At 40.7% G+C, this 25535-nt stretch overlaps 3 protein-coding genes across 3 annotated transcripts; 1 reads left to right on the forward strand and 2 right to left on the reverse strand.

Moving 5' to 3' along the window:
• Positions 1 to 1619: 1619 nt before the first annotated feature.
• Positions 1620 to 3368, reverse strand: LOC142635160 (uncharacterized). The gene is made up of 3 exons (XM_075809364.1): positions 3189 to 3368; positions 2055 to 2384; positions 1620 to 1991 (listed from the first exon to the last, which is right to left on the reverse strand). The coding sequence occupies exons 1-3, from the start codon at positions 3366 to 3368 to the stop codon at positions 1620 to 1622; spliced, it is 882 nt and encodes a 293-aa protein (XP_075665479.1).
• A 13694-nt stretch (positions 3369 to 17062) lies between these two features.
• LOC142635161 (uncharacterized) lies at positions 17063 to 18724 on the reverse strand. Its single transcript, XM_075809366.1, has 4 exons — positions 18387 to 18724; positions 18113 to 18191; positions 17561 to 17905; positions 17063 to 17353 (listed from the first exon to the last, which is right to left on the reverse strand). Exons 1-4 carry the CDS (start codon positions 18722 to 18724, stop codon positions 17063 to 17065), a joined length of 1053 nt encoding a protein of 350 aa, XP_075665481.1.
• A 5593-nt stretch (positions 18725 to 24317) lies between these two features.
• LOC142635162 (uncharacterized) lies at positions 24318 to 25109 on the forward strand. The gene has a single exon (XM_075809367.1). The coding sequence runs from the start codon at positions 24318 to 24320 to the stop codon at positions 25107 to 25109; it is 792 nt and encodes a 263-aa protein (XP_075665482.1).
• Positions 25110 to 25535: the final 426 nt, after the last annotated feature.

A 25535-nucleotide genomic window follows, 5' to 3' on the forward strand; every position in this document is an offset into this window, starting at 1 on the left:
GCAAAGCTAGCCCAACAACAAGTGATCATTTCTCAAATCAAGGGGAAGGTTTCCAAGATTAAGGCTACTCCAACTTTAGAAGTTTCTGATGATGCAAAACTTAGAGAGCTACAAGAGTTACTAGAGACTAGCAAAGAGAGTTGAGGCATTTAGATTGGATAGGTTAATCTCTCTTTTTTCTTTTTTTTTATATATATTGATGTAGTCATTGCAATGTAACGACACCTATGTCATTATTAATAAAGAAATTCATTTATTTCTAGATCAATCTTTGCTTCTTTCTTTTTTCTTTTTTTTGCATGAGCTAATATGATCAGTTTTTTAGAACATCCATTTTTTTCCCTGTGACTGTGCTTAGCAAAGGATGCTAGGCTACCTACGTACCTAAAAGGGATCAAGTCATAACGTAATTCAAAGGACTTATTATTAATAATTTTTTTTAAGAACACATGCGACTGAACTTAGTAACGAATACCAAGTTGCCTATGTACCCAAAAGAGATTAAGTCATAATGTAGTTCAAGAGAGTAGTTTTTTTTTAAGTCCCTAACTTTTGTCTAGGTTGCCTCTTTCAAGGTTTTCAACCTAGCGGGATTTTTTTTTTTTTTTGGTCCCTAACTTTTGCCTAGGTTGCCCCTTTCAAGGTTTTCAACCTAGCGGGATTTTTTTTTTTGTCCCTAACTTTTGCCTAGGTCGCCTCTTTCTAGGTTTTCAACCTAGTGGGAATTTATTTTTTTTATTTTTTTTATTTTTTTAAAGTGGGTAGTTTAAGCTCTTATCAAGGAGCAACTCCAGTACTTCATGCATAGTATTGCTTCAGGAATTTTGCATTTATGGGACCTTCCTTCAGGCCATTTCCGTCGACTATCTTATAAACGCCATTAGTGTAGACCTCCTACATGACATAGGTGCCATCCCATTTTGATGTGAACTTGTTCCCAGTCTTGTGAGAGATGTTGATGGATCTTTGCATTGCAAGTACTAGGTCCCCTACTTGGAAAGATCGAGGTCGGACTCTCTTGTTGAAAGCTTGCGAAAGCCGCGCTTGGTAGCATTCAAGAAGTTTTTGAGCTTCTAATCTTTTTTCATCAAGTGCCTCCAAATCTTCAAGTCTTAAGCACGCATTTTCTTCATTTGTGAGCCCTTCTTGGATAGCAATTCAAAGTGACGGAATTTGTCGCTCCAAAGGCAGGACTACTTCAACACCATATACTAATGAATACAGAGTGGCTTGTGTGGGTGTCCAGTATGTTGTTCGGTACACCCATAAAGCTTCTTCAATCTTTTCGTCCATTTAGAAAAATAGTCGCTTGCGGTTAATATGTACAGATGACCCCCCGATGACTTAGGCAATGGTCCTACGACATCAAGTCCCCATGCAGCAAAAGGCTAGAACGCGACTGTAGGGTGCAGGGGCTCCGGCGGCTGATGGATGTAGTTCGCTTGAAGCTGGCATGCTTTAAATTTCTTTGCATAGTCTATACAATCCTTGAACATGGTGGGCCAATAATAACCCATTTATTTTATCCGATGATACAATTTAAGGCCAGACTAATGGGTGCTACACACTCAAGAATAAGCTTCTTCCATGGCTTGATCACCTTCTTTCTTGCCAGGACATCATAAGAATAGACCGTCAAAAGACCTCCTGTATAATGTGCCCTTGTAGTGTATAGAACGAGGCGCCCTTTGCCGTACCTCAGTCCTATGGCGGGGATCTTCGGGTAGCTTACCATGTTCCAAGTAATCAATCAGGGGTTGGGGCCAATCTTCATCCTCCACTATAGATATTGATATGGCATTCGTCTCACTCACATATTCTTCCATGTAAGAGAGCACCCAACAGTTGAAGACAGGGACATTTGCCTTTTCACCCTCTGACAGAGCCAACGTGGTGGCTAGGTTGGCTAGAGCATTTGCTATCCTATTCTTGTTTTTGGGAATATGCTCCAAGGAAACTCCGTCAAACTTTTCAGTTCGTTGCGTAGCCATCTAAAAGTAAGGAATCAAACCTTCATGTTTAACTTTAAAGTGTGTCAAAAGTTGATTGATTACCAACTTGGAATCACCGTAGACTTCTAAGTATGAGATCTTCATATCAAGGGCTATTTGGAGGCTGGTAATAAGGGCTTGATACTCAGCAACGTTGTTTGAACATGGTTCACTAAGCACAAAGGCGAATGGTAACACTTGTTTTTGTGGCGACACAAAAACAACCCCAGCACCAGATTCTTCTTGCTGCGCGGCCCTATTGAAGAACATCATCCAAGGTGGGAGGACTTTAGTATACAATACATCTTCATCTAGAAAATCATCTGAGAGCTCACAATCGGCAGGAATAAGATGATCGGCAAGGAAATTTGCTAGTGCTTGCCCCTTGATGGCCTTTTAGGGCACATTAGCGATTTCAAACTCTTGAAAGGCAACGGCCCATTTTGCCAACTGTCCAGATATGATTGCCCTAGACAAGACCTATTTGACTAGATTGATCTTTGTAACCAAGTGTATTACGTGTGCTTGCATGTAATGCCTTAATTTTTGAATGGAGAAGAAAAGCGCAAGACACATCTTCTCTATTAGAGAATACCTCAATTCTACCCCAGTTAGCTTTCGACTAAGGTAATACAATGCTTTATCTTTCTATTCTTCATTTTTCTGAGCTAAGAAGGCCCCAAGTGATTGTTCTTGTGTAGCAATGTATAGCACTAGAGGTTTTCCTGGCATAGGTACTCCTAAGATAGGCGGGTTAAGTAGATACCTTTGAATGCTCTCAAATGCATTCTAGCAAGACTCATCCCATTCAAAGGTGGCATCTTTCCTCATCAATCAACTGAATGGTTGACACTGTCCTGCTAGATTCGATATGAAATGTCGAATGTATTCAAGGTGGCCTTGTAAGCTCCGGAGCTCTCGTAAGTTTTTTGGTTCAGGCATCCTTTGGATAGCGTCTACTTTAGATTGATCCACTTCAATACCTCGATGTCGAATAATAAAGCCTAGAGACTTCCCAGACGTGATGCCAAATGCGCATTTGAGAGGATTCATTTTGAGTTGGTATTTCCTTAGTCGATTAAATACAATGCGCAAGTCCCATAAATGATCCCCTCTTATCTTTGTCCTAATAGCTAGATCGTCAACATAACATTGAACAATTTTATGGAGTATGTCATCGAAAATTTGTTGCATTACCCGTTGATATGTTGCCCCGGAATTCTTAAGCCCAAAAGACATCACCTTATAATAGTGGATCCCCTTTGGAGTTCGAAAAGCGGTGAACTCTTCATCCTCGGGTGCCATTCGAATTTGGTTATATCCTGACGAGCCATCCATGAATGATAATGCTTCATGACCAATAGTCGCATCAACCATGAGCTCTATATTTGGAAGTGGGAAGTCATCCTTTGGGCACGCTCTATTCAAGTCTCGAAAATCAACACAAACTTGAGTTTGTCCATTTTTCTTTTTTATAGGGATAATGTTTGCAATCCACTTTGAGAGTTGTACCTCTCGGATGAATCCTGCCTGCTCGAGTTTATTAACTTTTGCCTCAATTTATGGGAGGAGTTCGAGTCGAAAGCGGCGTTGGGCCTGCTTGATTAGATGCCCTCCTTATTTTATTACTAACCGGTGAACTGCAATTGTTGGGTCTAAACTTGGCATCTCCTTGTACGTTCAGGCGAACACATCTTTGTACTTCATTAAAAGCTCAAAGTATTTGCTTTCTTCCTCTGGTGTCAAAAGTGAACTCACGTAGATTGGGCGAGGTTCCTCATTAGTCCCTATGTTTAATTATTTGAGCTCATCTATAGTTGCTTGCCCCTCATCTTCTATTGCTTGAGGGGCTTCATTTGGTTCATCGTCAGATGCATCTGATTCAGAATCGGTTTTCGTTGTCATGTGGCAAGAAAGAAGGACTAGTTTCTCATGATCCTCCTCCCCATTGTGTACAATAGTCTGTCGCTTTACTTTAAGGGAGTTTCCTGTACTAACTTCTACAATCAACTAACATTTCATGCGCGAAGAGATAATGCTATAAGCTTCGGTGCCATTTCTCTTTTGTAGGCCGCTTTTCCCCTCCTTGGGTCGTGGGGTGTCAGTTGAGCTACTCATAGACTCAAGCCTATCAAATGCTGACCTACGTGTACGTGAGGTTCCTTCCTTTGTAGGGAGAGAAATTCTTAATCTATTAAATACTGACTCTCGAGGAGTAGATGTTCCTAGATGGTCAAATATAGAAGATCTTGACATAGGCTTCAGCTTCCTCTCCTCCTCGACTTCAAAGGTGATGTGTTGTGATGTCGCCTTTTTCCCTTTCCCTTTGGTCAAGATTCAAACTGGCTCTTGTGATGAAGACCCCAGCCTAGTTCTAGGAATCTCGATCGCAAAGCCTTGTTGCTTTAGTTTGCTTTGGGTCGAGTTAAGCCCATGTGACTTCCCTTCCATGTAATCTGAATAAAGTTGCCTCAATTATGGAGGATTTTTGAAATCATAGCCTGATTTTGCCAAAATTTTATACGCTTTAGGGTCTAAACCCTCTTCTGTTCTTTTGACTGGTAATGTATCTTCTTTAACAAGGTTACGCATTGCTTTAGTGAAACCTTTGAGTGGGGGGGTTTTGTGGATGCCACTTGGTCTAACTTCAGTAATGGCAAGGTGAAATCATTTTTAAGGATAGCAATATCTTCCTCTTGGGTAGACTTTTTGCACTTATCCTTAGTCTCCATCGTCAACCCGAATAGGGATTGCCCTTCCTTTCATGTAGACACGGGCACATATCGTAAGACCATGGGTGCCTCTTTCTCCTTTTCAAGAAACTTCTGTCTCACTTCAGAGTTAGGTTGGGGACCTTTCGTGAAAAGCTCGCCTCCTTCCTTACGTTTGCCTTCTTCTTTTTGATAGACTCTTCTTGTGGTACATCGTAAGTTATGTCGCAATCCAAGTAAAACTTGGCATCTGCAAAGTGAGATTTTGCCGCTGTAAATGGTTGCAAATCTACTTTCACGACCTTTATTTGCTTGCCATCGCAAAACTTGAAGCATTGGTGTAATGTGGAAGGTACAAAACCATTCCCATGAATCCATGGTCGTCCTAACAAGAAGTTATAAGAATTCCTTGAATCAATCACATGGAAGAGAGGTGTTGCTTTCAACTAATCAATAGTCACATCTAACCGAATCATGCCGATGGCCCTTTGTCCTTCTTGGTTGAAGCCTTGGATGACGAGTCGACTTTTTGATAACTCTTCCATGGATATGCCTAGGTGTCTCATTGTTCCTTTGGGCATTATGTTAATGGCAAACCCATCGTCTATAAGGATGAGGCTTACTTTTTCTCCCTGTGTGTAACCTGAGACAAAAAGTGGTTGATTGTGTGGTTTGGAGCCCAATAGGAGATTCTCATCAGCGAACGTCATCTTGTCGTAGCAATGAGCACATAAAGCAACCGCTTCTTTCGAGGCATGGGTTTCACTTCCCTCTTCCTTGGTTCCTTTGGTTTCTTCAAGGTTCACTTTTTCCTCCTTTTTGGTAAGGTTTTCTTGATCATCAGCATCATGGCAAGAGGCCATGTAAGTGGTTGTCATTAGGCCCTCTGTAAGAAAGCCTTTAGGGAAAAACTCATGCAGCGTAACCAACAGTGGGCATTCCTTTTGTAATAACTCATTCGAACGAGCTCCCTTTCTTTGTTTCTTCAGACTATTTGTTCCCTTCCCCTTAGGAGCAACATTTGAATTGCTACCTTGAAGTTCCCTTTTCTCGTAAGGAACATGGGGTTTTGAGTTACGCTATTTTCGAAGTCTTTTGTAGGTCACAAAATTCCAACCCTTTTCGTCACCCACCAATTCGTTGTCAGCTCTATCATCATCTTAAGGGCTGAAGCATGATACATGCATAGGCTCAAGTGTTCCAAATTTGATGTGCTTGTAATAGGCCCTTGATGTTGATGGCAATGTGGATCACACTTCCGTTGGAGTTGGTGACTACACAAAAATTGGGGATCTAACAGGGAACGTAGCATGATTTGCCTTAGTAGTTTCATCTAGGTCTAAAAGAATTTTACCCTCTTTTGCAAGCCTTAGGATAAGGTCCTTTAAAACAAAACATTTTTCCACAGGGTGACTTACAACTCGATGGTATACGTAGTATTTTGGGTCGTTGGTACACCCCATTTCTTCCAGACACTTGCATTCTGGAAGCTTGATCACATCCTTTTCTAATAAGTCCTCGAGCATGCCTTACACGTCAGCATCTGGAAACGGATACACCTTTTCTTCCATCTCCCTCAAAGTCAATTGACGCTTCTCCCGCTCTTGCATTAGACCAGCTTTTTTCTCGATTCTCTTATTCTCTTTACTGGAGCTCTTCACAGGCTCCACAGCAACGGCCATAGATTCCTTAACAATGGATTTGGAAGACTTATCCCTCCTCCTCGTATCTTTCTTCTCTTTACGCTGCTCGTCAACAGGTAAGCCCTTTTCTCCATGGCTAGACAGGCTAAGCTCCATGTCATGGGCTCAGGTAGCAAGTTCTTCAAAGGTGTGAGGTTTGATTCCTTGGAGGATGTAAAGTAACCCCCAGTGCATACCTTGGATGCACATCGCCACTCCTGAAGACTCAAAAAGGTGATCTTTGCAGTTGAGGCTCAATGAGCGCCAACAATTGATGTAGTCTACCACTGGTTCATCTTTCCATTTCTTCATGTTGGTCAATTCTAGCATGCTTACGATACGTCGAGTACTGTAAAAATGGTTCAAGAATTCCCTTTCCATTTGCTCCCAGCTATCAATGGACTCAGGCTCAAGATTCGTGTACCAATCAAAGGCATTTCCTCAAAGAGTACACACGAATTACTTCGTGAGCAAGTCCCCATTTGTATCGGTGTTATTGAAGTCTCGATGAAATGAGAGATATGTTGCTTCAGATTCCCTTTCCCATCGAACTGTTGAAACTTAGGAGGTTGGTAACCCGTAGGCATCTATAAAATGTCAATCCTCTTGGTGTATGGTTTTGAATACATCAGAGAGCTCTATGGTGCCCCACCATATTGAGCTCAATGGTGTTCGTTATCATGTCTTGTAACTGCTGGACTGATAGAGATGAAATTGAGGTAGAGCTCCTTTGTGGACTGCCAGCCTTCTTTGGAGAAGATGTGTGAGCATCTTGGGATGTATGCTAATGTGTGTGAGAATGGTCTTTGCTAGACTCCCCTCGATTCTAAACCTCGAGCTTGTTCATAATCGTGGTGATTTGAAGGTCCTTCTCCTCCATGGTCTTGGTAAGCTTAGCTATAGCATGTCCCATTTCAGCAATCTTTTCGTCAATGGTAGCAGTCTCTATCATCATGGCCACCATGGCTATTGTACGAGAAGAATTCTCTGAGAAGATAGATGAAGCGACTTCTTAGGGGGATCCTTGGGAAGAACCTGACTGTGAAGTGGTACTCAACCTAGCATCTGATGCATAATAGTGATATTCGCTCTCTATCGTTGAGTCCTCTGGAGCGAATGTTGAATCTCCCCTCCTAGAGGAAGTATGCTTGCTTGTCCTCAAAGTGTTCAAGGAGATGACAGTCTTTGGCTGGGCTGGGGCACTTATGAGTTTGGTCACAGGAGCCTTTCCCTCAACTTCTTGTGAGGAGCCTTATTGCCTTAGCTTTGTTTTGAGTCATGGGACTTGTAGAAGTACTGTTGCTTGTTGAGCCCCCAACGCTTTTGGTAGCATTCTTAGGAATCTGAGACTTCTTCGAGGCCATTGAACTTGGTGAATGGGAGACTTGAAGATTTCTAAGATGGAGAAAGAGATGAGAGGCAGAGACATCCCACCGGGCATGCCAGAAATTTGTACACACAATTTTCGTAAAAGAAGAATCACACAATCATGAAATAGTGTAACAAATTATCGATTGTATTGATTTGTATATATGTGAATACAATCCTCTGTATGACTCTTTACAATGAAAGAGTACAATAAAACTCCTTTGATTAGATCTTCAAGTAACTTTACGATCCGAAGGGCTATAAGGCTTGATCTTGAATCGTGCTTTGATGTCTCCAAGTTGAATGAATATTTGAATGAGCTTGATTTGATTTGGCTTAATCTCAAACTGGATTGAAGGAGAATCCCTACTTTGATTTGAAGAAGTAGGAATAAACCTTGATGAACAATGGAATGCTTGTGGACTTAGAGATGACTCTCTATTTTGACTGAGTGTCAATAGGGTTTTCTCTCTAAGTATCCGTCCTTTTTTCATATCAGAAACCTCTATTTATAGGCAACTCAACAGTATTTAATTTGGAATCTCCTCTTAGCATTTATTGAGAGTTGAATTATGAATTTAATTTGGTATTTTATTTAATAAGAACCTTCCATATAAGTTTTTTCTTCTGACGCTGCCATATGGCTGTCTTCATTTGATGTTGCCACTTGGCTTGATTTCATTCGATGATCATCCACATCATCAATTGAAGATTAACTTGATCACAAATATTTTATCATGAACAATCAGACTGTTGTGAATGCATCATAAAATTTTGATGTCTACACTATGTATTCACAAAGAACCTGTACAATATTTGTTTAAATCAAAACCTTTTGTGCCCAATATTCATTTAAATCACAAAAGTCACATTTACAAAGATAATTTACCTTCACAGTTTTGTAGTTCAACCAATTAACCCAACCACTAAACCAATGTCAAAATGTCTAGGTCTTATAACAAAGGTTTTACCTTAACACATTTAAACTTTCATTTATTTATTTATAAGTGGTGGCTCCAAGGTAAGGGACTGACGATGATACAAACCTTTATCACATTTGTGGTGTTATATATATAAACAAAAACACCCTTTATCACATTTCTATAAATCTAGCTACCTTTTTATTTTTTCCATTTCCCATGTCCCTTTACAACAAACATTTGACCATCAAAGCCACACCCATGACCCACTAACCAAGCTATAAATACCCAATAACAAAGTAACTTTATTAAATTCAATGAAATAATAATCAATACAACCATACATACCCCCAAATAAGACAAATCCAACACTATTAAAAAAAAAATTCAAATTAAAATCAAAACTACAAAATAATAATAATAATAATAATAATAATAATAATAATAAAACATAAGTAAGAAATATAAAGTAAAAACAAAAAGAGGTTTATAAAAAAAGAAAAAAAGAAAGAAAGAAGAAACATACTGTTGGACTTCGTGGTGGTGGTCGATGGAAGCAGATCTTTGGAGGAGACGAAGGTGTCATTGGTGGCTATTGATGGAGGTGTTGCTGATGGCTGTCGATGGAAGCAACGACGGCGGCATTCGTAAGGTTATGGGCAAGGTGAGATGAGGTGAGGAGAAGTGAGGTGGAGTGCAACGACGTGGTCAGGTTAACAGTGAGTCTTAACGGTGGCATGGAGAGGTGGAGAACGACGGCGGAGCAAAAATTGAAGGCGTGGCAAGGATCGGCAATAGTGGAGTGCGACGGCACCAAGAGAGAGAGAACATGTTAAAAGAGAAGTTGAAAAATGACTAAAATGAGGGTTTGGTTTCTTTTATATTAACACTTTTAGCGATGAAATTATTTCGTCGCTATAGACCACTTTCAGTGACGAATTAGAGTTCTGTCACTAAAATGCCTTAAAGTATAATTTAGCGACAACTCTGTTTCATCGCTGTTGGGTTCTTTTAGCAATGACATTTGTTTCGTCGCTCATAATCTCCTAGCAAAACCTACAGTGATGAAATTATTTCATCACAAAAAACTTAGAATTCCAATGACGAAAAATTTCGTTTCTGTAGACTTATTAAATTTGCGCCATACTTTTTCCTTTTGGTGCCCTTGTTTCAGATCAACAAATAGGGACGAAATTGAAGTTTTGTCACTAAAGGTTATTATTTTTAGTGACAAAATTCAAAATTCATCGCTAAATGTAAGTTTTTAGTGACGAAAAATTTTTCCTCACTAAAATTCATTACTAAAAATACATTTTGTTGTAGTGACTAGAAACCCGGTAATCGCGTGTATTATCTTAAGATAGTGACTCGGTTCACGCCTCAACCCTACCATCTATAAAACGTATATGAATTGATGGTATATGCTTCTTGTCATGAGATTAATTTAAAGTATCATCAAGGTAACATCTCTCCACTATTCTCTAATTCTGTGGTAAATCTAATTTATGTGAATAATAATAATTTATATGATATGTAGAATGTAATGAAATTCAATTGATTTATCAATTATTGTTCTTAGGAACAACAATTTGAGATGATCCAACGTTTACAAGAGATATGATGTGATTATATATATTCTTATTATATATATATATATATATATATATTTGATAAATTAGAGAACTTTCTCTATATATAAACTAAATTTTTTGGCTAACTAACTAGTGTATGATTATTGAAATTGCTATAATTGCTATTATATGAAAGATATGCAAATTTTGGTATTCAATGAATTACGTATAATTACGTGGTTTAATCTATACTAATTTTTAAATTTGCCTCCTTATATGTGAAAGATTATTGTTTATTCTGATATTTGTGTAAGAATTAAGATATCAATTGAGTCAGATTTAGTGGATACCAACATAATTATTTTCTAACTCAAACTATTAGCGAGGAGAACTATTTTGGCATCAAATGTTTGCCTATAACATGTCATTCTTATATAGCTTGATTATACAGATTTTGTGTTGATGTTATTCTCATTCTCATGGGCTGGCCATTACAAATTGTACACGAGTAGGCAGTGGGATCACGCACACAGTGTTTTAATTTGAATGTGCTGTCCCTAATAGCCGTTAGCATGTTGATGCACTTCAGTGTTTTCGCGAGATGCTTGCTGTACAAAAAGGTCTTGGTAAGTTAATAAATATTATTATTATTTTCATTGGAGAATTAGTGAGCCATAGCATTGAGATATACTTATGCATCTCATACAAAATATAATTGACGGGTTATTTTTGAGGATGTGAAAATTTTCATAGACTTTTATGAAACCCACAAATATGGTGCTTCTATCTTGAAAATTATTTTGAAAAAAGTTTAAGTTCCCTAAATTTTTATGTTAAATAATTGAGAATTTTATGTGGCATGTTTTTCATTTAAATTTTCTCAAATAGTTGGGTATAGAAAATTGAGGTATATGATATAAAAAAGAAAAGAAAAAAAGGCTTTTGAGAAATACTACTCAGGACTTTTAATATAGCTGGCGATAAAATTCAACTATACGAATTCTCTTGAGACTTAAAATAAAAAAATTATGTTGTGAAAAAGTTTATCCTTATTGTAAAAAGGGTACTATAGTTAAGTGAGAACAATGGTGCCATATCAAGTAGACATTTCTATTGTATAAAAAAAATACAATGATGCCCTTGTATAAACTAGACACTTGTATTTGTGCCAAAAATAAAATGAGAATGTGTAGACATTCGTATTATACAATTATGTAGTATAATAATGCCAAATTTTTACAAAAATATGAAGTTCCTTATGGTTGTGAAATTATGGAAATTCTTATGTTCCTAAATGTGGTTCCTAGTACCTAGAGACTACTAACCTTATGTAGATGCTAATGAATCTACATCTCTTGCCATATATTTATGAGTTGTGAACTGGTGGAAGAACAAATTTTTAGTGAGATAAATTTTGTGCTTAAGTAAACACCAAGAGCAAGAGTAATATTAAAAAAAAAAAAAGATATTTATGTATAAAGTGGTTTCTACTATAATAGAAACACATACTTTTAGCATGCTAATATATTGAATATATAGTGATGAAAAAGAATGATTGCAATTACCATTGGCCGTGTATAAGATGATTCTATGAAAAAGCAAATTAGGCTTAAGCTAGTGAAGAAGCAAATAGCTTATATTTATGTTGTTAAAAAAAAATGAATCTGTCTTATATTAGCACTATATTATTATAATATTGTTATATAAAGTAAAGTTCTATTTCCCTAAACTTTTGAGTTTCTATATAAATGAAACGATGAAATCTCTATTTAGAGTTGAAAGTCTAGATGTACATCGAGGGGTGATGAAGCAGTATCTCGTCGGTTCCTCTGGGATTCGTCCAGATGGTCCCTAGCAGTACTCTGACGACCCTGTGGGAGCAAGAACTTATTCAAGTGGTCACCGGTGTGGTGCCTGCCACAACGCCTCCGATGGCAAAGTCAGTATGAAAGGAGGCAATAATCAAAATATCAAGAATAAAGTAATTCAGGTTGTGATGTTGTCTCTATACCTTGTATTGGTGTTGCGAGGGTTTTATATTCCCTTGGGGATTATAGCCGTTGGGGTGTTAATGACTCCCCTGATAACGTCTCTGGTGGAGTTTATGGATTTTAATGCGTTACAACCGACTCGTCCAGCTGGTCTCGTAACGGTTGGGGCTTTATTGGCAGCATTGAATGGCATTAACTCTTTCTGATGACGCGGATACTGGTCATGTTCGTCCATGAAGGCAGCTTCGTCTGTGCTTTAACTTCGTCAGTCCCATCAGATGCCCCCCGGGCTTCATGGTCGTCGGTGACGATCGTGGAAGCCGAACAGTTTTTTGTTTTTTGTCCTTTGGGATTTCGTGCCGCATTGAATGCGTGGTGGTGGCGTTACGTGGGTCGTGGCCACGTGGCGTGATGTGGTTCGAGAGGGGTTGACCCTTGGGTTTCCCGCCGATTTTCGGTTTTCACCTCCATTTGGTTTTTAAACTCCTTTCTTTGTACTTTACCTTTCATTTTCTTTCAAACTTCAGTTCTTCTCCTCTGAGCACCCTCTTCGTATATTTCTTCGCTTTTTTCCGAGTTTGGTGTTTGCTTGGCTGTTGGGCTTCTCGCTTCTCTTCTTTGAGGTAAGCTTTTTCTTCTTCTTCCTTCTTCTATTTTTTCTTTTTTCGCAAGTATCTGATTCCTTTTTGGTTTTTTGTTTCTTGGTTCTTTCTGTGTTCCTGTTTGTTTCTCCCCCTCTTTTTTGTGGGAATTTTAGTATTTTCCTATTAGCTTGGGAGTTCATGGTCAGTAATTTAGAGGTTAGGGAAGCTTGTCCTTCAATTTCTTTTCTCTTTGCTCGCTTAGGGGGGGCTTTAGGCGCTTTTCCCAATTTGAGGGGTTTTGTTTTTGAGGGTAACAGCTTAGGCGTTGTTTTAGGTGACTTGTTTCCATTGCTCCGAGAGTCGATCGATTGGTTCGAAGGCTTAGTGAGGGAGCCGCAGTCAATGTCTGAAGTTAGGTCTAGTGACCTCGACACTGGGTTGTCGTCTAGTGAAGACCCTATGGGGGGAGATATAGTCGTTTCGACCTTTAGAGAGGTTAGGGCTTTTCATGCCCTCGTGGAGCCATGTAGGTTAGATTCTGACGCCATCGGTCGGTTTAGGGATAGGTTTTAGTTCCCAGAGCGGGTTCGTGTTCATCACCCTACTGACGATGATAGGGCTTGCCAGTTTTTCCCAAGTGAAGTGTGCTTCTATAAGGCCGCTTTTACTTGTGGACTTAGGCTTCCTGTCCACCCGTTTGTGATGGAGCTCCTGGCATATCTGGGGATTGCCCCTGGGCAGCTTATGCCCAATTCGTGGAGAATAGTGGTCAACTGTATGGAAATATGGTTGGCTGCTAACGGGGATATGATTAAGGTAAACGAGCTCGTCTTTTTATACCATCTAAAAGAGTCCAAAGAGTACGGGTATTACGAGCTAGTACCTTGGGAGAGAAGAACCAGGATCGTCAAGGGCTTACCTTCGTCCTTCAGGTACTGGAAGTCCAGATTTGTGTTTGTGTCTGGGGATGATTTTGAGACTCCCTCTAGCCAAGACTAGGGTGAGATCCCCAGGTTGCTTCGTCGGTGGGGAACCCCGACCTTAGGTGCGTCAGTCTCCTTTCTCGTTTTTTTTTTTTTTTTTTTTTTTTAAGTTATCGTTACTAACTTTCTTCGTTCCTATGCAGTTAAACGAAGGCCAAAGCTGAAAAGTAGGTACAAGGAGCGCGTTGAGGCGGCCATCACGTATTCCCAAACCATCGAGAACTGGGATGACTTAGTAGATCCGAGGACGCTCGCTTTTTACAGCCTCGGCCCCGATCCGTCTCCCTACGTCTTGCGGAGCCTTAATATCGAGGGAAAGAAGAGTAAGCTCCTGAGTTCGCCGGACTCGGCCCTATGGCTGTACTTTTTTTACTTGCTTTTTCTCTTATAAAATTTTTCCCTTTCGCAAAGATGACGACGAAATTCAACAAGGGTATGTACGAGAAAATGAGGTCGAAGAAAGACGAACCTTTATCCAACCTCAGGAAGAAGGTGGTTCGTGTAAAGGGGAAAGTCTCTTCCGTTACTCCGACGGCTTCGACCACACCTGTTGTTTCAGGTGCCGAGACGACGAGGACGGCTTCTCCGGCCACCTCGGTTGAAGAGATCCCAACCCCTGCTTCCAAAAGGCCTCGTACATCGGACAGAGGAAAGGAAGCCGCTTGCTCGTCCACTATTTGGGACGACGAGAAGTTGGCGACGGCTCGGGCTCATGGGGTCGTAACTGCCGAGGACCTAAAGGTGTTCTCAGGTTTGACCCCAAATGAGTTGATGGGTCATCACATCCATAAGCTCGTCTAGATAACCTGTTTGTTTTACATGACGCATCTACATATATACCCCCCTTCTTATTTATTCTTCGCGTGTTTTTTTTTTTTTAGGTGTTGGGGGAAACTATTCATCTTTCAGCGGAGTATCTAGCTCAGGAAGCCAAGGTTGAGTCCTCGCTTTCTCGGATCAAAGTCCTGGAGATGGAGAACTCGAAGCTGAAGAGAGATCTAATAGCCGTGATGGAGGATGTTCAGCAATCCAAGGAAGAGGTCAAGAAGCTGGGTGATGACCTTAAGGTGGAGCAGTAGTTGGTTCTGGAAAAGGACGAGCAGCTCGCGGCGGCGAAGGAAAAGATTAAGGTCGTCGCCTCCAGGGCCATCGAGGGCTTCCAGCAGACCGAGAAGTACAACTCCGTGCTCTTCAGCTGGTATTTTAAAGGGTTTGAGCTCTTGAAGAGGTATTGCCTTAAGCATCCTTCCGGAGTAGATTTGGAGGCGCTGGATATGGAGGAGGTCGATAGGGAGATCTCTGCTGACGAGGCTGCCCAAGCCGCCGCAGCTGAGGCTATTGGAGACAATCCTGATGCTCACGTTGTCGATGCCCCTGCCCTCGATGCCCCAGCTGAAGACGATGTCGTTCCGGATGTTTGAACCTGTTATCAAGAAGTTTATCTTTTTTTTTTTTTTGTGCCTGATATGTTTTTAAGGCTCAATTTCCAGGACATCTAAAATTTTCATGTGTATTTTTAGCCCAGTGTTTATGGGTTTTAATTTTTTTGTATAAACAATGGCCTTTGGTTTTTAGGCTTTTATCGTATCTACTTACACATGTTCTTCTGTATGTTAATTCCTCTGTCTTCGTTAGTAACGTATGTTCATCTGGTTGGAACGTTATTACTTAGGCATTTTCCTTTACTTAGGCATTTTTCGGATTTTGCCTTCGTCAATAATCCGTCCATGTGGAATCTTATTACTTAGGCAAAATTTTGTTTTTGCCTTCGTCAGTAATGTACATCCGTCTATGCGGAATCTTATTATTTTGTCTATTTTTGCCTTCGTCAGTAATGTACATCCGTCAATGCGGAATCTTATTACTTAGGCAAAATTTTGGTTTTGCCTTCGTCAGTAATGTACATCCGTTTGTGCGGAATCTTATTACTTAGACAAAATTTTTTTATTTTTGCCTTCGTCAGTAATGTACATCCGTCAATGCGGAATCTTAATACTTAGGCAAATTTTTGTTTTTGTTTTTGTTTTTGCCTTCGTCAGTAATGTACATCCGTCTATGTGGAATCTTATTACTTAGGCAAAATTTTTTTTTTGCCTTCGTCAGTAATGTACATACGTCTATGCGGAATCTTATTACTTAGACAAAATTTTGTTTTTGCCTTCGTCAGTAATGTACATCCGTCTATGCGGAATCTTATTACTTAGACAAAATTTTGTTTTTGCCTTCGTCAGTAATGTACATCCGTCTATGCGGAATCTTATTACTTAGACAAAAAAAATTTTATTTTTGCCTTCGTCAGTAATGTACATCCGTCAATGCGGAATCTTATTAATCAGGCAAATTTTTTTTTTGACTTCGTCAGTAATGTACATCCGTCTATGCGGAATCTTATTACTTAGACAAATTTTTTTTTATTTTTGCCTTCGTCAGTAATGTACATCCGTCTATGCGGAATCTTATTACTTAGACAAATTTTTTTTTTTTTTTTGTAGCGGGTCTCCAGGACTTTCTATTGACGGTACCTGTATGAACACATTATTTGAACCATTATTTCATTTAATTTTGAGGAATTGGTACATTCTTGAATTACATCTGTTGGTGGTACTTCTTCAAGTGTTCTATGTTCCAGGGTCGCGGGAGTTTTTGTCCGTCTAGGGTCTCCAAATGATAGCTACCTTGCCGGGAGTAGTGCACGACCCTGTAAGGTCCTTCCCACGTGGGACCGAGCTTCCCGTGGGCGGAGTTTTTAGTTGCAGTAGTCACCTTGTGTAGGACGAGATCGCCAATTCCTAGTCTTCTGAGCTTGACCCTTTTGTTATAGTATTCCATCATCTTCTGTTGGTACTTCATCGTCACGTTCGAGGCCTTATCCCTTACCTCGTCTTAGCAATCTAGATTGATTCGACGTTGGTCGTCGTTGTCCTCCTCGTGGAACACTTCTCGCCTGGTGCTGGCCATACCCACCTTGACGGGGATTACAGCTTCAGTGCCATAAGTGAGCCTGAAAGGCGTCTCTCCCGTTGGGGTTCTTGCCGTTGTTCTGTAGGCCCACAAGACATTGGGCAATTCTTCCGGCCACGCGCCCTTAGCTTCGTCTAGCCGGGCTTTGATGATTCTGAGCAGTGTTCGATTAGTTACTTCCGTTTGTCCGTTTGACTGCGGGTGTCCAAGTGACGAGAATTTATTCTTGATGCCTAGCCCTGAGCAGAAGTCCCTGAATCCCTGGCTGTCGAACTGTCGGCCATTATCTGAAATAATTGCTCATGGAATCCCGAACCTACAAATTATATTTCTCCACACGAAGCTACGGATTCTTGCTTCTGTGATTGTTGCCATTGCTTCTGCTTCGACCCATTTAGTGAAGTAGTCGATAGCGACGAGCAGGAACCTTACCTGTCCTCTTCCTTGGGGTAATGGGCCGACGATATCAATCCCCCATTGTGTGAATGGCCACAGGGAGGTAATCGTCGTCATCTTTTCTGCTGGCAGCCTCTGGACATTCCCAAACCTCTGGCACTTATCGCACCTCTTGACGAGCTCCGTGGCGTCTGCCTGCATGGTTGGCCAGAAATATCCTGTTCTAACAACTTTGCTTACCAGGGATCTAGGCCCGGCATGGTCTCCACAAATCCCTTCGTGGATTTTGTGGAGGACGTACTTGGCTTCTTCCTCGTCGAGACACTTCAGATAAGGCAAGGAAAACCCTCTTTTGTATAAGGTATCATTCAAAATTGTAAACCTAGCCGCTCTTGCTTTAACCTTCCTGGCTTCCACTGAGTCACGAGGGAGATGCCCGTCTTGAAGATATGAGACGATCGGTTCCATCCAACCACCTATGTTCTGGATGGAGAATATTGGGACTTCTTCGATGCTGGGGTGTTTCTGAATCTCCATGAGAATTTCACTGTTCGTTGGTTCTTCTTCGGATGAGGCCATTTTGGCAACCTCGTCTGTCGTCGCATTCTGGTTTCTTGGGATCCGAACGAAATCCAACTTATCGAACCCACAGGCTAAATGTTTAATCAGCTTGAGGTACTTCTGCATCCTCTCTTCTTTCGCCTCATACTCTTCCCGGATCTGCCCTATTGCCAGCTTTGAGTCACTCTGAATAAGCAGGTTCTTAATCCCAAGGGCTTTGCCAATTCTCAGTCCCGTCAGTATCCCTTCGTACTCGGCCTCGTTGTTGGTTGCCGGGAATTTTAATTGGACTCCATATTGGAGTTTTTCTCCATTGGGGGTGTTTATAATGACCCCTACTCCTCCCCTCTTTTGGGCTGACGATCCGTCAGTCTGAATCGTCCACCGTTCAACCTCATTTTTGCCGTCGTCATCTTCTGGAAGGGTGAACTCGGCTATGAAGTCTGCTAGAGCTTGCGCCTTGATGGCCGTTCTGGGATGGTATTCGATGTTGAACTAGCTAAGTTCAATTGCCCATTGGACCATTCTCCCAGCTGCTTCAGGCTTGTTCATGGACTTTCGGATAGGTTGGTCCGTCATTACAAGGATAGGGTGTGCTTCGAAGTATGGTCGTAGCTTTCGTGAGGCCACTATTAGGGCGAAAACGATTTTCTCAATCCTGGGATACCTGGCCTCTGCTCCCTGGAAGGCTTGACTGACATAGTAAACTGGAAGCTGCTTCTTATCCTCCACTCTAATTAAGGCTGCACTGACGACTGTGGCTGATGCTGCCAGGTATAAGTAAAGGTTTTCCCCTGCCTTTGAGGGACTCAAGATGGGCGGGCTACTGAGGTACCGCTTGAGCTCTTGAAAGGCTGCTTCACATTCGTCAGTCCAGGAGAAAGCCTGCTTCAACGTTTTGAAAAAGGGAAGACATTTGTCTATTGCTTTAGAGACGAACCTATTGAGTGCAGCTATCCTTCCCGTGAGCTTTTGGACTTCTTTGACGGTCTTGGGTGATGCCATGCTGAGTATTGCTTGCACCTTCTTTGGATTTGCTTCTATTCCCCTCTGGGATACCATGAATCCTAAGAATTTTCCTGAAGCTACCCTGAACACACACTTACTTGGATTAAGCTTCATCTGGTATTTTTGGAGGGTATTAAATGTCTCTCCCAGGTCGTCCAGGTGAGTCAACTCTTCTTTTCTCTTGACGAGCATATCGTCCACATATACCTCCATATTTCTCCCAATCTGCTTGCTGAACATCTTGTTTACCAGTCTTTGGTACGTTGCTCCTGCGTTCTTCAGTCCGAAGGGCATCACCTTATAGCAGTAGAGTCCTTGGCTTGTGATGAAAGTAGTTTTTTCCTGATCTTCCTCAGCCATCTTTATCTGGTTGTAACCAGAAAATGCATCCATGAATGTTAGTAACTTATGTCCAGCCGTAGAGTCTACCAACTGATCTATCCTCGGCAGGGGGAAACTATCCTTCGGGCAAGCCTTGTTCAGGTCCGTGAAGTCCACGCACATTCTTCACTTTCCATTTGCTTTCTTCACCAGCACGACGTTAACTTCTTGGATGAAGTCTGCCTGCAACAACCTGTTAACTTCTTCCGTGATTGCTTGGTTTCGTTCGGGGGCAAAGACCCGTTGTTTCTGTTGGACGGATTTTTTCTCAGGGTCTGTCTTCAACTCGTGCTGGATTACCTAGCGTGGTATACCCGGCATATCTTCGTGACTCCATGCAAATACGTCCAAATTTCCCTTAAGGAAACGGACGAGTTCATTCCTCATCTCGGGGCTCATGGTTGTACCTATCCTCGTCACCTTTGAGTTTTCTCCCTCGACGAGTTCCACCATTTCCAGGGCTTCCATGTTGTCTTCTTTTTCTCCCTCAATCGTCCATGTGTGGTTTTCTCCTGTAGCCAACACGGCCTGGTCGCATTCTCTGGCCAAAACTTGGTCTCCTTTTACCTTGCCGACTCCGTCTTCGGTTGGGAAATTTATCTTTAGGCAATAGGTGGACGTTGCTGCTTTCCACCGGTTGAGCGTGGGTCTCCCAATGATCACATTGTACGAAGAGGGGCAATCTACCACTAAGAAGTCCAGATGACGGGTTTGCTGCTTCGAGTAGGCGCCTATTGTGACTTTTAGCGTCAAAATGCCCTTGGGATACACTCTGTCACCACTAAAGCTGACGAGGGGGGACTCGAACGGGCGCAATCTACCAGGACCTAGCTTCAACTGTTGGAAGGCCGATAGGTACATGATGTCTGCGGAGCTACCGTTGTCGACGAGAATCCTCTTAGTGTTGAACCCTTCAATTGTGAGTGCTATCACCAGAGGGTCGTTATGGGGCTGCCTTACTCCCCTTGCGTCCTCTTCACTGAAGAATAAATCTTGGTTCGTCCTTCTTTGCTTCAATAAGGGTTCCATATGGACACTGTTTACTTGCCTCAGGCATGCTTTCTTGAGGGACTTGTATGATCCCCCCATGAAAGGTCCTCCTGCTATTGTGCTTATATCAAGAATAAAGTAATTCAGGTTGTGATGTTGTCTCTGTACCTTGTATTGGTGTTGCGAGGGTTTTATATTCCCTTGGGGATTATAGCCGTTGGGGTGTTAATGACTCCCCTGATAACGTCTCTGGTGGAGTTTATGGATTTTAATGCGTTACAACCGACTCGCCCAGCTGGTCTCGTAACGGTTGGGGCTTTATTGGCAGCATTGAATGGCATTAACTCTTTTGGATGACACGGATACTGGTCATGTTCATCCATGAAGGCAGCTTCGTCTGTGCTTTAACTTCGTCAGTCCCATTGATGGGCCTAAAGCCCAAAGAAAATAAATTACCTATGAGGATACCCTACCTAAGGACTAGAGATCCCAAAAACTAGGTTCAAAGGGAAGAATGAATCATTAAGTAGTTTGTATAACATGCACTAAGTTAATTGTTGAGTACAAGTACTCTTGTCCCTCCTTATGACGTAAGTGCATGTATCTGGTAATGTTATGTAGGATGAGCTTTATATTAAAAAAAAAAAAACTCTAAATGTGATCTATAGCTCTTATGAGTGGGATGTTAGAGTTACGAGAGTATCCTTGATAGATACACCTAAATGAGCATGGAAGTGGGGCCACTTCCTTTGAGAATAGGGCTAATTCTCTAAATTGCTAATGATAGTTGGGATCAAGCATGAGGCTGTAATCAGGGGTGACTCCAAGACCAGCCCAGGGGGTTCAAATGAACCCCTGACCTGGTCCCAAAAAAAAAAATTATATATAATTTTTAAAAAAATTTTGTTTTGACCCCTACAATAAAAATTCTAACACCCTGACTTTAAATTTTTTGTTAAGCCCAATTGAAATAAGCTTGAACATGATCCTTAGTTTTTCTTTATGTCTAATCAAGTAGTTTGATAAGTGCTCTACACATTTCCAAGTCCAAGAAATCTTTTACTGCTTACTCCAATTCCAAGAGAGTGACTGCGAGTATATTTATAAAACCATACACTTCGAAAGCAAAAGTTTATTACTGCAGTATCAATTTTCTTAGTTCCACACTTACTCCTAGCCCTACTCCTAACTATGTTACTATTCTTTTCTTTTCTTTTCTTTTCTTTTTTTTGATAGGTAAAGCATTTAGAATAATCTACTCTTCTTATTTATTCAATTTTTTATTCAATTGATATAATTTATAAATATAATAAGTTATTATTAATTTGATAAAAATGTATGATTAGTTATTTAATTCTATTTGTTTATGTATCCAATGATTGTTGTCTTAAGACTCTTAACAATCTTTAAACTGTTAATAATTTTTTAGAACGTGGAAGTTGTATATACAGAAAAACCAAAAACAACAATTAATCATCTTATTTAGTTTGTAAAATAATTACCACATCAGCAGTTTAGTCTACTGCACCAGCATGTAGTTATCAATTAGCATGTAAAAATGTATAATGTATATCCCAATGGTGGCATGGATAATGTTTAGTCTACTACACCGGAAACCCCATAAACGCGTGTATCGTCTCAAGACAGTGACTTGGTTCATGCCTCAACTCTGCCATCTAAAAATATATATGAATTGACGATATATGCTTCTTGTCATGAGATTAATTTAAAGTATCATCAAGGTAACATCTCTCCACTATTCTCTAATTTTATGGTAAATCTAATTTATGTGAATAATAATAATTTATATGATATGTAGAATGTAATGAAATTCAATTTATTTATCAATTATTGTTCTTAGGAACAACATATTCTAAAAAATAAAAAAATAAAATAGACAAGGGGCATGTGACAGTGGAGTGATTAAGTGAAGATAAATGCAAATATTAACACAACATTTTTCTTAATACAATTATAAAGACCAATAGTTGCCAATGTTGAATTGAATTGGTAGATAAAATAATTGTAATGAGTAAAGACATAAAATAATAGATAAAAGCATTTTAAGCAATAATAATTAAAGTTCACTTATAACAACAATGATTAGTATGATGATTATATTTAGAAACAATAGATAATTTCTAAAATTTAATCTTAGCAACAATAATTAATATGTTTATTGTATTAGGAAACAATATATTAAATGAACTTATACATTGGCATGTATTACTTTTTATCAAATTACAATTTAATCCAATAATCAATTCTATCTTGCCAAAAGTAGTTAAAGATAAAGGTGCAGCCACCAATTACAACATTATACATTGGCACGTATTACTTTTTCTTTTCTTTGGAAACTCCAGAGTCCAGAATTTAGGGGGATTCTTGTGTTTTTTGGGAACCTTTTTAATTTTACTCATTTTTATATTTAATGGTTAAGATTTAAAGTTCTTTTTTGCAACTTTAAATCTCAACCATTCATACCAATTGCATCAGGTGTAATACCCTAGGTATTGCACCTGATCTCAATCCCTAACTACTCATTTGTTTTGTTTTTCTATTTTTATCTTTGGTTACTTTATAAGAAAAATAAATATCATAATAGTTTAGGAACATTGAGAGTGAATGATAAGATTGTTGGAAAAATAGTATGGAGTGGATAAGAAATTGACTCATAATATGTCCACTTGAACATGATATTAAATTGGTAAGAATCCTTGAGTCCCACATAGGAAATGATAGAGAATATGAGTTTTGGGTTGGATATTGGGTTGGGCTTTAGGAATGTGTAGACTGGGCTCACTTATCCAATTAATAATAATCTTTTATTATTTTATTATTTTTTGAATTAGTAAGTCTGTATACAACAGTTATTTCTGAAACAGTGTGTCTGTTCAATAACGTATATTTTCATAGTTCCTCATTCATGAATTTTTTTTTTAGAACACTTCCAGAGAGAAAATAATTTTGTGCATTCATTGAAGTCAAAGAGAGAGAAAGAGACATAGTGTAGTTCGTAGGGCACGGACCTTGTGTGCTTCTTCTTCGTGTTGTAGATCATTTTATCTTGAAAGGCAGATGTCCATGAGTCTCAATGTACCACAAATTGTGTGAGGGGTGAAATCTGCTTTAAGGAGATTGTGTCAAATACAAAACTTGATCTGAACTATTTATCTTTCATGCATTTGGTCTGTGAGTTTTTAATTATTTGCAGATTTCTTCTTATATATATACTTATGGGACTGATGAAGTTGAACACAGACGAGCCTGCCTCCACAGACGAACCTGACCGATCATCCGTGTCATTGACGAGAACATTAAGGCCATTCAATGCTGCCAATAATGTCCCGGACCGTTACAGGACCAGCTGGACAAACCAGTGGAAACGCATTAAAACCTATTACTCCGTCAGAGACGTTATCAGGGGAGACATTAACACCCCAACGGCTATAGTCCACAAGGATATATAAAGCCCTCACAACACCAATACAAGGTACACACAGCATCATAACATTTACTAAGTTATTCTTGATATTTTGACTGCTACCTTCTTTCACACTGACTTTGGCATCGGAGGCGTTGTGGCAGGCACCACACCGGTGACCATTCGAGTAAGTTCTTGCTTCCATAGGTTTGTCAGAGTACAACCGGCATCATCTAGATGAACCCCAAAGCAACCGACGAGATTCTGCTTCATCAGTTTGGCGCCGTCTGTGGGAACGATTTTCTCATAGAACGAGAACGCAGTTCCTACCAGCTCCAGATGGAATCCATCCAGGACTCAGCGGCCTTGGCACAGCAAGTTCGAACTCTCGCGGCCATCGTCGAAGAACTCACCAGACAAAATCAGGAAATGAGACAAAGGCTACAGCAGGAGGAGAACCGGTCAAGAGCTGTCCAAGAGGACGAGGGGGACAGCCATGGAAGGAGTGACCAACGGAGGACCGTTACTCTAGAGGAACAACATTCCGACATCCTCCAACAAATGAGAAAGGAGATGGATGAATTAAGAAATGCCATCAAAGAGAAGACGGATTGAAGCCTAGATAGAATGGTCAGGGCAACGGACTCCCCTTTTACCATGGTGGTCTTAGAACGACCAGTACCAGCAAAATTTCGGCTGCCTCAGCTCGAGCCTTTTGATGGGCTCAAGGATCATCAAGATCACCTTAATACTTTCAAGACGACCCTAGGCCTTCAACAGCCCCCTAATGAGATCATGTGTCGTTCCTTCCCTACTACGTTGAAGGGAGCTGGAAGAAAGTGGTTCACGAGACTGCCCACTTCGTCCATCGACAATTTTGAGCAGTTAAATAGTGCCTTCCTGCGCCATTTTTTTGGGGGGCAACGTCCCAAGAGACCAGCGGATCACCTACTCACTATTAAGCAAGGAGAAAGGGAGACCTTGCGGTCGTACATAAAACGCTTCACTCGAGAGACCTTAGAGGTGGACGATGCGGACGACAAGGTCCAGCTGACAACATTTAAAGTAGGGCTTAAGTCCAGAGAATTCATCGTCTCACTGGCAAAAAATCCGCCCGGGACAATGGCGGAGATGCTACTGAAAGCCCAAAAGTACATGAATGCTGAGGACGCACTGGCAGCCATCGTAGACGAGGAAAGGCCGAAGAAGGAAGCAAGGAAGGAAGACGAACGCAGGGGACAAAAGAGGGAACGCCCAAGCCGTCGAGGAGGTGACATTGACAAACAAAGGGACGAGAAAGCTCCACGACCAGTAAAATTCACACCTCTAATTATACCTGTTGACAAGATTTTGACGCAGATCCAGGGCCAACACTACCTACAATGGCCGAGACCCTTGCATTCGTCACCAAACGTGCGCGACAAAAACAAATACTGCCGGTTCCACAAGGATCATGGCCATTACACGGAGGATTGCCAAGACCTGAAAGGACAGATAGAAGAGTTGATACAAAAAGGAAAGTTTCAGAAGTATGTAAAAAAGGGGGGAATCCGGCAGGTTCAGGGAGGTCAACAAGAGCCAACATGAATCCTCGTCCAAGAATGAGATTCACCCGTCCCAACCACAACAAGACGTGATCGGGGAGATAAGCACAATCGCAGGGGGCCATTCATGGGGGGATCATATAAGTCACTCAAGAAAGCATGCTAGAGGCAAGTAAACAGTGTCCATATGGAACCCCTATTGAAGCAAAGACGGACAAACCAGGATATATTCTTCAGCGATGAGGATGCTCGGGGAGTAACACAGCCCCATAACGACCCCTTGGTTATAACACTCACAATCGAAGGGTTTAACACTAAGAGGATCCTCGTCGACAACGGCAGCTCCGTAGACATCATGTACTTACCGGCTTTCCAACAATTGAAACTAAATCCTGGTAGATTGCGCCCATTCGATCCCCCCCTCGTCAGCTTTAGCGGAGACAGAGTATACCCCAAGGGCATTGTGACG

Source organism: Castanea sativa, chromosome 5, assembly GCF_040712315.1.
Source record: "Castanea sativa cultivar Marrone di Chiusa Pesio chromosome 5, ASM4071231v1".
NCBI lineage: Eukaryota > Viridiplantae > Streptophyta > Magnoliopsida > Fagales > Fagaceae > Castanea > Castanea sativa.